Raw genomic sequence first — 13,704 nt, 5'->3', positions numbered from 1 at the left:
TACTTATTGGGGAATGATACAGTATGAAACCATAATGCTGGTTATCATCTCTTAACTAACAGGAACTTGAAAAACCTTGCTGAGTACCCTCTCATCTGAGGTAGTGTATGGTTTTAGAGTTCTCTAGGAGGACCTTGAAAGGCAGCTATCACCTACCACTTAGTTGGCCCAGGAAGGGTCAGTTGTCTGCAGCCAGTCTTCCAGGACAGCCTCTGGCTCTGCTGCTGAGGGGGTTCACCTCTTTAACTGCAAACCACTTCTCCTTAGAAGTCTTTAAATGTCAGCCCCCTTGAGTAACAACTGCCAATGCAGTGCTCTTGTTCTTTTTTGAATTCTTTTTTATAATAGTGACATATACTTATTATATACGACAAAATCATGGGGGGAAACTAAAAAACAATGCTAAACTTTTCCCCATGGATTCAAGGCTGTTGTGTTTTGCCAAGTTCATTAGTTAATCCCCCCTTTTTTTGTTTTTGAGACGGAATTTCGCTCTTGTTGCCCAGGCTGGAGTGCAATGATGCGACCTCGGCTCACTGCAACCTCCACCTCCAGGGTTCAAGCGGAGCCTCCCAAGTAGCTGGGATTACAGGCGCCCACTACCACGCCTGGGTAATTTTTTGTATTTTTAGTAGAGATGGCGTTTCACCATATTGGCCAGGCTAGTCTCGAACTCCTGACCTCAGGTGATCCACCCACCTCAAGCCTCACAAAGTGCTGGGATTACAGGTGTGAGCCTGGCCTTAATTCCATATTTAAAAGGTTTTTTCAGGTTACTTATCTAAGGATGGTTCCTGGATCTGCCTTGGTGAGTTTCTGTATGTTTGTCATGTTTCTAGTACTATGTGATTGTTCGCTTAATTTATTTAAATAAACACAATTTATATTAACCAAAAACTAGTCTTACATAGATATAGCAAATTTTCTAAAAATAGTGAAAAAGCATGGATTTTCAGAAAAATTACCAAAACTACAGAACTTAAGTTGCCTCATAAGAAAACTAAAGGGATATACTATGAAACCTAAATGATCGAGGCCGGGTGCGGTGGCTCATGCCTGCAATCCCAGCACTTTGGGAGGCCGAGGTGGGCAGATCACGAGGTCAGGAGATCGAGACCATCCTGGCTAACATGGTGAAACCCCGTCTCTACTAAAAATACAAAAAATTAGTCGAGCATGGTGGCAGGTGCCTGTGGTTCCCAGCTACTCAGGAGGCTGAGGCAGGAGAATGGTGTGAACCCGGGAGGCAGAGTTTGCAGTGAGCCAAGATGGTGCCACTGCACTCCAGCCTGGGCGACAGAGCAAGACACCGTCTCAAAAAAATAATTATAAAAAAAACCTAAATTATCAACCTTTGAATAATTCATACTTAACGAAAATATTTCTAATTTTTATGTAATAAGAATACTTTTACTTGTAGTTAAGCTATCAAAACTGTTTAAAATTTTTTCCATCACCACATAAACAGCCAACTGTAGAACTACAACAATTTTTCGTAAAAGTAGGGAAACTTTTTTCTTAAAAATGCCAGTGTAACCAAATAATCTCTTCTATAATAGCAACACAGTTGTTGACCACACAACTGTGGTCATTGAATAATTTCCCTAAGGAAATTATTAAATAAAATACTGAAGGTATGCTTTTGAGAAAGCACGATAAATATATAACAAATTAAGTCTAAGTTTCAAGATCAGTTTAGCTGTGTTGCTAATATATGCTTATCCCAGGAACCTCTTTTTACCCCGGGGCTCCCTCTGGTGTACAGTCAATACAGCCCATGCCTAGGAAGGACTGCTTCACTGCTTGGCTGGCAGTGTACCTTTTATAGCTAAGACACCAAGGAGGGCAGCTTTACATCAGCAGACTATCACTGTCTCAGTTATACTTAGAAAATTAAACCTCTACACTGTCTAACTCAGCATGAATAAAAATATTAATGAGGACACTAAGTTTGCTCACTGCATCACTTTTCTCACATTTTCTGCTAGGCTTCTGTGATATTAGTAATTTAAACAAACTGATGGGCTTATATAAGACCATTTGGAGAGGACTGAACTCCAAGATTTTATGGCAGTGAAGAATATATGTGTACCCCCAAGGGGCATCCTGAAGCTCCTGCCACCTGCCTGAAATTGCTTTGAAATCTCAATTTTTATTTCAAAAACTCAAGGGAATTTTGCATTAATGATAGGAACACAGAGTGCAAAGAACCAGGCCAGTTCCTTATGTGATCCCAGTTCCCAGATCTACAAATAAGTAATACTGTAATATGTAATAGGCCAGGCGCAGTGGCTCACGCCTATAATCCTAGCACTTTGGGAGGCCGACGCGGGTGGATCACTTGGGGCCAGGGGTTCGAGACCAGACTGGGCAACATGACGAAACCCTGTCTCTACTAAAAATACAAAAATTAGCCAGGCATGGTGGCAGGTACCTGTAATCTCAGCTACTCAGGAGGCTGAGGCACGAGAATCGGTTGAGCCCAGGAGGTAGAGGTTGCAGTGAGCTGAGATTGCGCCACTGCCCTCTGGCCTGGGCGACAGAGCAAGACACCGTCTCAAAAAAAAAAAAAAGTAATACTTTAATTCTAAGTTTAATAATAAAATGCTGTTTTAATTTACTTATTATTGAATAAACTGATGCTCTAGGAAAATAGGAAAATGGTCTTCTCTTACCAGTTAAGAGTAATTTACATCCCAAAGTAAAACACAGATTTATGGCATTTTATTAAGAAAGTAAGTTGGACTAATAGTACAACACTGGCTTTTGTTCAACATAGTATGACATTTAAATGTTTGAAAAGAACTAGAGAAATATGCCTTTTTTTGGTCTAACCCTCATTTTACAGAATGGTTGGTAATTTCCCTTTTGTGTTTCGTATATTTGCTTGGTCAGAAATATGAGGAAAGGGATAGAGGAAGCAAGCCTGAGGCACTTTGTTGAAGATGTCTGCTGGCAGCATGTCTGAAAGGCCAAGCAACAGACTGCCTCTCATAAAGCAGTAGGTCCAGAGAGAGCTTTGACTTTCAGCACTCACTGACTGCGTGACATTCTCCTGGTTTCACATTACCCATTGAGTCCTTCTGTCTCTCTGTGACTTGTAACAGATGGGTTAGCATCCACCATTAGTGTGGTAGTGAATTATCTTGGATAGAGAAAGGTTCAGGAAACTAGATCTGTGTAAATACTGTTTTCTTTTTACTTAGTTGCATTTTAGTTCCATTGCCACCATGTCTTTCCCACATTTACTGTCCTCCGTTGAAGCTCTCAAACTCTGTGTAATAATTTTACCTGGAAGATGTTTGGAGGAGTGACCTGGCAGCCAACCAGTGGCAGAGTGGCATTAAACATTAGTGACACATGCATGGATCTAATCTCTAAATATTTGGTTTAAATCTCAGACTTGTGCAATCATGTTTATTGGGTAGCTACTCTCCATTTATCTTTTTTCTTGTTAGAAAATATATCGCTATTGTCTCCTATGAGCAACGCCAGAATTATAAGGATGACTTCAATGCAGAGTATGATGAGTACAGAGCTTTGCATGCCAGGATGGAGACTGTAGCTAGAAGATTTATCAAACTAGATGCACAAAGAAAGCGCCTTTCTCCAGGCTCAAAAGAGTATCAGGTAAATGGATTTGTAACTAGATGGGCTGACTTTCATATTTTACCTTCTTTCTTTCCCTGCCCTGCTCAACCTCAGCCATCACAGTGGCCTTTAGAGTAAGTACTCTTGCAGACCAGCCTCGCTGCTGCTTTAGGAAACTAAATATTTGAAATAGTTCTTGAAAATAAATTAACATAGTAAACCTGTATTTCTACCAGTGGAAAAAAACCTTGTGCCACTATAACGTATCACATATTGAGAAAAATACCAAACACAACTAAATAGGAAAAAAAGTTGGATCTTGAGATTCAGCTAAAGATTTGATTAATTACACTGCCAACTTAGACTACAGCTCATAGGTCTGGTGCTATCCCAAAACAGTGCTATTTCAAGTATTTTTCTTTAAACCTCAATCTGAGATAGAATAGGGAAGATACAAACATAGGAAATAAAGAGGGCTTAATACACAGAGATTTGGGGTTTAAGTAAAGAAGTTTGCTGCTTCTAGCTACAAAGACTGATCTTTGTTAACCAGTCTTACTCTGTTTTCACTTTCCTACTTGAAGTGGTAATATTACTACAGCTGACAAAGAGCAGGAGATGCCTGACCTGTCTCCTGATTATTTTTGTAGTTCTTAGCAAAGGGATTGATAGAAATGAGTATTTCCCTCCCGTGTGGGCTAGATAACTTTGTCACACTTCACGGACACAGGTGGTATAGTGGTGCCTCTGTCCCAGCCCACTACCAGTGTTCAGGCTGGAACCTACGTGAGACAATGGATGAGTTTTCCCACAACAGTAAACAGCCTGAGAGCATTTGTGTCCTCAAGATTCATTATGTCTTCTACTAGAGGGCCTTAATCTTTTTCAACAAGCTGGCGAGAGTTATAGGAGACTGCCAGAAGAATCGGTGTTCAGAGGTGCAAGAGGTTGGTGATATGGTGGTTTGGGGTTTATTTTTTTTTCTATATAGTCATTTATCAATGTATATAATTATACTGAAACTAGAATATAATTCCAAGGATTACTTGGTTAGGAGCAGTTAATATTTGTGTGGCCTTGGGCAAGTAACTTAATGCCTCTTTGCCTTGAATTCCCCATCCATAAAATGGGATAATCATTGAGTTATGAGGAATAAACATAAGTAAGCACAGTAAAGTGCCTGGATCCATGCCTGGTACTTGGTACATACATTAGGCTATTATCCCCCCCAGGCACCTGACACCGCCCCCCCCCCCCCCCCCCACCAATCCCCACAGAAAATCACTGTTACTGGTTTCCAGTGTATTCTTTTGAAGTGTGTTTATGTGTGTGATATGTGCATATATGTACACATGGTATAAAATGTACATATCTACACAAGTAATTTCAACATATATACCATATTTAATTGAATCTAAGGTTTCTTCATTTGTAAGATACACCATTGTTTTATGCCCAATAACTTAAATTATGATACATTATTATTTGTACTGGTTTCATTAAAATGGGGAGAAATGGCATCTTACAAGTAATGAAATTCTTAGAATACTATTGTGTTTTTCTCTTTTAAACAAATGGTATCAAGCTGTCCATATTGTTCAGCACTTTGCTTTTTTCACTAAACAATATAATGCATCTTAGAGAATTTTTTTATATTGGTACATAAAACACTTTGGCATGTTTTAATGGCCTCTTAGTATCCTTTGTATAGATTGATGGACATTTCAATTTTGTTTACTGTCTTTTGCTTTACAAACAGCACTACAGTGAATAATCTTGTATATGTGTCATTCACTGGGGAGCAAGTGTGTCCATAGGATAAGTAGAATTGCTGAGTCAATTTTGCATTTACTATTTTGATAGCTGTTGCCACATTGCCTTCCATAAAGATTGTTTCAAGTTACATTCCCACAGTCAATATTTCCTATACTCTTGCTGAATGCATGTTATCTATTTGTATTGCCACACACAAAAGAAGTTGTTCTCTTCTGATTTCTAATATTTAATTTTGTAGAATGTTCATGAAGAAGTCTTACAAGAATATCAGAAGATAAAACAGGTAGGTATCATCACTGTTGATTTTCTGACCTGTGGTTGAAAAATGTTGTAAATTCTGCAATCTCATTCCTCTTTTTCTTTTTTTCATCTGCAGTCTAGTCCCAATTACCATGAAGAAAAATACAGATGTGAATATCTTCATAACAAGCTGGCTCACATCAAAAGGCTAATAGGTGAATTTGACCAACAGCAAGCAGAGTCATGGTCCTAGAACTCTGCTTGGACCAGAAGATGTGAATAAACTTAAGCTTATTTATTTAAAATTCCAAATGAGTTGCTCTAGATTCTAAAAAGGTGAAACTTTGGCTGTTGAAAGTTTCAGTATTAGTAAACTTGAGTTACTTTTTCTTTTCCATTTTACTTTGCTTCCCTGCATTTCGAAGCTGCTCTTTCTGGTCCTCCCCACCACCCCACCCCCAAGACTTGTGTTTGTTAATAGAAATAATTTTTTTAGGTATTGGGGATCCATTGTCTATATTTCAAATCAGTTTTTTTTCCTCAAAAACTTGTGTTTGTTATTAGAAATCATTTTTTAGATATTGGGGATCCAGTGTCCACACTTAAAAGTTGTATGTGTTTAAAAAACAACAACAACAGTAATGTGCAAGGTGAAATGCTTTTGGATAAACGTAAGCCTATTTTCTGACCTTTCTTAATGCAAACTCTTTGCCTTAAATGGTAGAATATTTAGAAATTTGCACAAAATTAAAAAAAAAAACATTGTCTTGGAGGGTTAAAAAATAGAAAGGTGTATGTGTATAGATTCACATACACATATGTATATACAGGCTGACTTGATCTAGAACATTAAATCCGCCCTGCAAGTTAACCCCCCATTGCAATGGTTGCCTTAAGGTGTTTGCTAGTTGTGTACATAGTGTGGTTAATCATTAGCTACACTGCTTCCCACTTGATTAGAGCAATGGGAAGCATACTGTGGCCTACCAGCATCTGGAAGTGTGTGCTCGATCTGTATGTGTGCAGAGGTGGTGTGGATGTGAGCGTGCATGAAGGAAAAAAAGCTGCTACTCCTAGTAGGCCAAACGCTCAGGTTAAACAACTGACGAGTGTTACTGTAGGGTGTTTTTTTGTTTTTTTGTTGTTTTTTTTTCTATCAAATTGCTACTTTTGTTGTGGAAGACAAAAGCATTTCCATTTCAACAAGTTTGTCAGCTTTATTAATGTTGGGCAAAAATTGATATGTCATGAAAATGAAACAGATCTATAGTTTTGGGACAAAATTATAAAATTAAATGTGTAGGTAACCTATTTATATACTGCTATAAAGTATTTTTTGAAGAGAGATATGCAAAGAAGCTATTACCTACATAAGATGTATATTTAAAGATTTTTTTTTTCATCCTGGTGCCAGGAATATAAAAAAGAGTGGATATATTTAACCATAACATACTGTGATTCATCAAACAGCACAAACTTTCATTTCATGGAGTTTATCTGTTGACATTGATTTAAACTGTCACTTGTTTTATCATGTGGGAACATAAGTTATGTGGTCAAAAATATAAGGATTTTGAACTAATGTTGATTCAAGTTGTATTGTCTTATTGTATTGTCTTTTCAAAGTGCTGCCAGTTGAAAAGGGAAGCATTATGTTTACAAATCTGTTTTGAAATGTTTGCCAAAATTTTGGTAGTGTCTTTAATAAAGATGTTTGTCTCCAGCATCCAGAAAAATAAATGAATAACTTTGTTGTGTATCACTGTAAACCAGAAAAATGTTGGTTATCTAGAAAACTTGAGAGAGCATGTAGATTAACTTTTCTCTTTGGAGTTCTAAAACATTAACTGGAAAGATTAGATAATATACTAAATGTATACAGAAGTATACAGACTATACAAAGACTGAAACAAGACCCTTTTGCACTACAACTCTATAACATTACCGCAGAAATTTTGGTTCTATGTAGCATGGACCTCCTAAGGAATTCTGTTTCTTTTAGCATTGAGATCCCTGGTGCTCTTTTTTTTACCTCAGAATTGGTACAATCATTATTAAACGTTAATTTATTTCAAACTTTTTAATTGAAAAAAGGAAAGGGAAACTTAATTGGGGATAAATTCAGGCATCATATTATTATGATAGAGTCTCCTGAGTGGTTCGTCTATAGGTAATGAACTCATTGGTGTTATTTCTTGGACATCTTGGCCTTTTAATCAAAGACTGTGTGCTGCTATTTGCTATGAGCAAGGTTTCTCAAAAGCAAAAGGTGCTTGGACCACTTGGATCACCTGAGTTAGAATCTCTAGGTATAGGGCCCAAGTATCTGCATTTTCACAGGTTTCTTGTAGGTGACTTTTTGCAAGCTAAAGTATGAGAACCATTGGCTTGGATGTAGTTCTAAACTTTTAGGTCTGTAAATCTTGAAATCTTGAACTGAAGGTCAACTATTGGCTTTTTTTTTTTTTTTTTAATGTCCATCATGTCAGCAGGTGCAAATCACTTTTCCCCTTTGCATGATCTGAGGCACCTCCTCAGTTGTTTCACTGCCAAGTCTTATTTCAGAACCTGTTTACAAACAAGCCTTCCAGTTGGTGAATGGTTAGCCATTGGAGCTCCTACCCTGTACATCAGCACATCTTCTGGTTTACAAGTTGGGTAACAATGAAAGCTGGAGATGCTAAATGGAAATCCAGCATTGCATACCCTTAGACCTGATCACATACCAGTAAAAGCCTTAATTTAGATGTTAGTTGTATGTGTTGGACAGATCCTTGCAAAAGTGTGTCTGTCTATTAGTTGTAAATTTGAAAATTATAAATCTCTGAATCTGCTATTATCCAAGTTTCATCCCTTTTGAAGATGAGGCATGAGCCTACTAAAATATTTATAATCATTTTTCGTCCCCTACTGCAAGACTTTTAGATTCTTACAAATGATTACTACAGGAATAGTGGCCACTTAATGTCAGTTACTCCGGTGGAAGAATTTATCTAGTTTTTTTTCTTTTCTTTTTTGGAAGGATGGTGTAAAAAATAGCAAGATTAGAGAATGAGTTGTATAGTTTTTTCTATCACATTTCATCTAAAGTGATTTGAAGGACTTTTGAAGATTTTTACCAACATCCTTAAATCAACTCCAGGTTGGATGAACAACTGATTTAAAACAAACTAAGAGAACATTAACTAGATGTGGGCTTTTTAAAATATATAGGTATTGCATTTCCTACCTTGTTATTTATTCCACTTTGAATACTTTAGAGGGGTTAACTTTCAACTCTTTAAGGTAGTAATGGATAGTTTTATACTTGTTCTCACAAAATTGTTATGGTCAGTTTATATCATTGCTCCATGCATTGGTTATAAAAATTCAGTATTAATTTTTTCTGATCTTATAAGCTTTATAGGAGTTTTCTTTTCTCTTATAAAGTGTTTCACCTTATGTAAAACAAATGCCTGCTTGCATATTGGAAGATATTGAAATTAGTTTTAGACAAAAATAGTCCATCAATTCAGACACTCTGCTTGGATGCCTTACCCTTTTCATTAGTGCATTCTTTGCTTCTGAAACTTGGCAGAAACTCGTTAGCCAGTCCACTGCCTTTCTGACAATGTGTGGAGTCACGTATGCTTGGTATATGCCTTTACTACTTTTAAAGTTCTACAGTTTATTACTTGCCCAAGTGTTACTAAATCCTTTTCTTATGTGTACTGGATGGAGAAAAAATTATAGCCAGCACTTTGAGAGGAAAGTTTTCAGAAACAATATTAACTGGCACTACTAACTGAAGGCCACAGGAGATGCTATCAATGTTATTTGTAATCTGAAGATTGAACAAGGCTGTGAGGCTCACTTCAAACTATTTTGAGGTGTTAAAATATATATATGCTGTTTCTCAGCTGTTCCACTCAAACCGTGTTAGGACTCTCAAAGGTAAAATGTCACAGGGGCTTTTCAGTTGTTACTGAGCTCAGCAGCTGTGGTAGCCCCTGTTCTACACCAATTTCAGTTCAATAAAAATGTTAACTTTGCAATTCTGGTACTTGTTTTTCCTTTGTCTCATTTCAAGCCTCTTTGTCTTAAAAACAAACAGAGCCTATGACAAAGTATTCACAGAGATATTACTTGTTAGGGCTCTAGGAAGTGGGAGCAGGGAATTTGCTCCAGGGATCTGTCTTTTTCTAAGTGTAGGACACGCCCTCCAGGGACAACTTCTACTAGGGGAACAATAATCATAGTTACCATTTATGGAAGGTTTCCTTTTTGTTACACATTTTTGCTGCATTATCCCATTTCTCCTCACCACCTGTTATCTCCATTTTACAGGTGGGCAAACTAAGTCATAAAGAAGTTAAGAAACTTGCCTATCACACAGCTAGTAAATGGCAGAGCCTGGGAAGTCTGACCACAGCATCTGTGTTCCTAACCACTTCTCCTTCCTGGGCCTCACATGTTTATATAGGATAAGACTAATCTTTTCAAAGTGACAATTCCAGTGATACCACATATGCTAGATAAGTCCTTTTGGTTCCAAAGGCTAGAATGTGGGGGTCGGAGTGATTTCTAGTGGATTATTTTGGGGGAGTTGATTTATCGGAAATCACAGAATACATTTGAAGGGAGACTAGCACACTTGTTGAGAAAAGGTTGTTTCCCCTATGTTCGCTTTACTTTTGGAAGTGTACAGTGTTAACAATGGGGTATTTGAAAGTGGGCGGTGGAGGCAGGAGGAAAGGGTACAGTCTCGTAATCATATCATTTTCTCTTCATACCAAAAGGCTATCTCAGGAACAGATTCCAGCTTAGGGGTATCCAGTCTGAGAAGACATAAGGGCATTCTCCCAGCTGAATCCTTAACCTCCAGTTTCTAAAAATCTTCTGAAAGAATAATGGAGGAGGAAGGGAAGAAAGCCTCAATCAAACATTGGTATTAAAAACCCAGAGTGAGTAATGTGGGCGGTTCCTCTGGTCATATTTACAAGAAGCCTCAAGGATGAGTGAGTTTCACAACATGACGGTCAGGAGCCCTCCCCAGTCCCTTCTCCCACTGGACCTTTAACAGGCTCCTGTCCTCAGCTGTAAAATGAAAATATGCTTTTCTTACTGAGGCATGGAGGGGTTTCACTATTGTTTATAAAAGCACATGGGAATTCTGTGAAAAAAAATCGTTCTTTACAGATTATCGGCTGAATGCAAGAAGGAGTGTTTCTTGAAGCATTACTTTCCATGTGAGAATGAACTCATTTTGACTGATTGCAAAGGGGACAAAGGCAGAAGCTAGAGGTTTCAAGGTGAGGTGTTTGGGGTTTGTTTTATTGAATGCTGGGTGTACATGTACCTGCTCTACTGGTTTTACCTTTCTGAGACTGGGACAGAAAGCTGACAGTGGTAGTGGCAGTAGGAGGCTCTGATATGATTGCTTAATTCTCAAGTTGGGGATCAGATGATTCTGCCAGGTGCAATGGTGGAGATGTGTCATTTCAACTCCTGCTTGCCTCATTCAAGCCTCATTCAAACCAACCTGGCTGGTTTTTCTTACTGTAATTAAATGGTTGGTACAATGTGAGCATTTGTAGATGGACAATAAGAACTTCATGTCTGTCTGGGACTATAAATGTAGAAGTGTGCTTCCTGCAGATGAGCCCACATAATTGGCCAGCATGTTTGAGTTCTACAGCTGGGGCTTCTAGAAACATGCTGACTGCCCTTCCATACTTCCTGAATTCCAAATAGGCTTACAGAATCCCATTGTGGAGTACATGGATAGCATGATCTACCTTACCAGTCTCGCTGCCTGTTCCTCCCACTCTCCACACACCAGTCACACACATCTTCCTTCAGGCTCTCCAGTACTCCTTGCTCCTCCTATCCCAAAGGCCTCATGTGCTAAGTAGACTCTGTACCACCAATACCACCCTCCATCCCTTCCTTACTTAGCTAAGTCTTCCATATCCTTAAGATCTCCACTTAGGCATCACTTCCTTCAGGAAGCCTTTCCTAACCGCCCCCCTGCCCCCACCCCATACTACCCAGGTCCTCTGGGTATATCCTCTCTTTCATTCTATACTTCTCCTTTATGGCATTTATCATAATTATAACTGGATACTAATTGCATTAGTAAGTTCCGTGGGAGTAGAAACTGTCCTGTTCACCAGGGTGTCCCCAGCCTCTAGACTAGTGTCTGCCATATAAAATGTGCTCAGTAATAATTTATTGAAAGAATGAATGAGGCAAACTATTTCTATCGGTCATATTTAAAATTCATGTGGCCCAAGGATTTGGATTACTGCAAGAATCTGCTATCTCATTCAAGTTTGTGTTCCTTGCCACTTTATCTTCCCAAAGTCATGATTAGGAATCAGTTAATGATGGCAGACTGGTGCCCATGACAAACCGACTGATAGAGTTTGGATATTTGTCCCCTCCAAATCTAATGTTGAAATGTGATTACCAGTGTTGGAGGTGGGGCTTGGTGGAAGGCGTTTGGGTTATGGAGACAGATCCCTCACGAATGGCTTGGTGTCCCCACCACCCCGCCCCCCACCCCACCTCGGTAATAAGTTCATGGGATATCTGGTTGTTAAAAAGAGCCTGGCATCTCCTCTCTCTCACCATGTGTCATACCTGCTCCCCCTTTGCCTTCCACCATAAGTAAAAGCTCCCTGAAGCCCTTCCCAGAAGTGGATGCTAGCACCATGCTTATTGTACAGCCTCCAGAAACATAAGCCAAATCAACGTCTTGTCTTTATAAATTACCCAGCCTCAGGTATTCCTTTATAGCAATGCAAATGGACTAAGACACTCACTTGACTTTGCGAGTCCTTTTGCCACGTGTTTTTATTGATATTTATTTTATGCCTAGCATTTGTGTAATTTTCCAAGTGCTTCCAAGAACTAGCAGAGCCCAATGCTGTTGATGGGCTCTGCTAGTTCTCCAGTTACAGGAATCCCAACCCTTCACATTGTAGATGGTGAAATGAAGATGTCTAAGTGACAGCACATGGGAAGGCAGGATGGGACCCCAGGAGCTTACACACTCTTCCTAGGTGGTGCCGAGAACAGCCCAGCAGCCACTTCCAAAAAATGATACGAAGGCAAGGAGTGGTAAAGTGCCAGGCAAGCTGTGCCAGAGCACAAGCAGTGGACACAGGGCTTCAGAGCAAGGAGTCTTGCCAGACAGCCTGGCTTAGAGTCCTGTTGTGCCACTCACAAGCCACAGACTGTGGGCATGTTTATAAAGCCCCAGATCCTCTGTTTCCCATCATGAACAGGATAGTACCTGCCTTGGAGGTTGCTGGGCTGACACATACGTAGAGAGGTGTCTGGCACCTCATAAGTTTACTATATGTATTTTTATTGGATACTTTAAAATTCTTTCTTTCCATCTTTTATTCAGAGGTGGAAAGTTCTGTAGCAATATATGTAGCAAAGCAACCAGTCAGAGCTGAACAACCCTATTAGGTTAATTTAGATTTTTGCATAAGAGTGATTGATTGAGCTCCCCGGTAAATGGACACAGCCCAGAACATTTTAAAAGCTCTGCTATTGATTTCTCTATCAAAAATCAGATTTCTCTATGAAATACTTTTTTTTTTTTCCTGTGAATCTTTTTTTTTTTTTTAAGAGGGAGTCTCATTCTGTTGCCCAGGCTGGAGTGCAGTGGCACGATCTCAGCTCCCTGCAACCTCCGCCTCCCGGGTTCATGCGATTCTCCTGCCTCAGCCTCCCGAGTAGCTGGGATTACAGGCACACAACACCATACCCAGCTAATTTTTTGTGTTTTTAGTAGAGACAGGGTTTCACTATGTTGGCCACACTGGTCTTGAACTCCTGACCTCGTGATCTGCCCACCTTGGCCTCCCAAAGTGCTGGGATTAGCAGCACTGGCATGAGCCACCACGCCTGGCCCTCTGTGAATCTTTTCAAGTCCCACATTAGCTTCTCTTGGCATCTTGGCTACCAGTAACTTAGACACAGTGCTGATGCATTTGTTCTCAACTTGAGCTGAACTTTGAATATTCTCTCTATTCTCTTTTCCAGTTGTCTTTATAGAGGACAGTTTTTAAAAGAGCGTTTTTGTCTGGAAGCCTAAGTGCT

At 39.3% G+C, this 13,704-nt stretch overlaps 1 protein-coding gene across 2 annotated transcripts in view; it reads left to right on the top strand.

The window, feature by feature from the left end:
- The window catches only part of ELL2 (elongation factor for RNA polymerase II 2), a 74,220-nt gene extending 66,873 nt beyond the window's left edge, over positions 1-7,347 (top strand). For both annotated transcript variants that reach the window (XM_031011141.3, XM_055387211.2), the window contains exons 10-12: positions 3,459-3,630; positions 5,606-5,650; positions 5,744-7,347. In XM_031011141.3, coding sequence (XP_030867001.2) covers positions 3,459-3,630; positions 5,606-5,650; positions 5,744-5,860 — 334 coding nt within the window. In that variant the 3' untranslated portion in view covers positions 5,861-7,347. The remainder of the gene's footprint in view (positions 1-3,458; positions 3,631-5,605; positions 5,651-5,743) is intronic.
- The last annotated feature ends 6,357 nt before the right edge of the window (positions 7,348-13,704 follow it).

The sequence above is a fragment of the Gorilla gorilla genome, chromosome 4, assembly GCF_029281585.2.
Source record: "Gorilla gorilla gorilla isolate KB3781 chromosome 4, NHGRI_mGorGor1-v2.1_pri, whole genome shotgun sequence".
NCBI classification, from domain to species: domain Eukaryota; kingdom Metazoa; phylum Chordata; class Mammalia; order Primates; family Hominidae; genus Gorilla; species Gorilla gorilla.
Note: the sequence above shows the minus strand (reverse complement) of the source record. Positions and strands in the feature narration are given on the sequence as shown.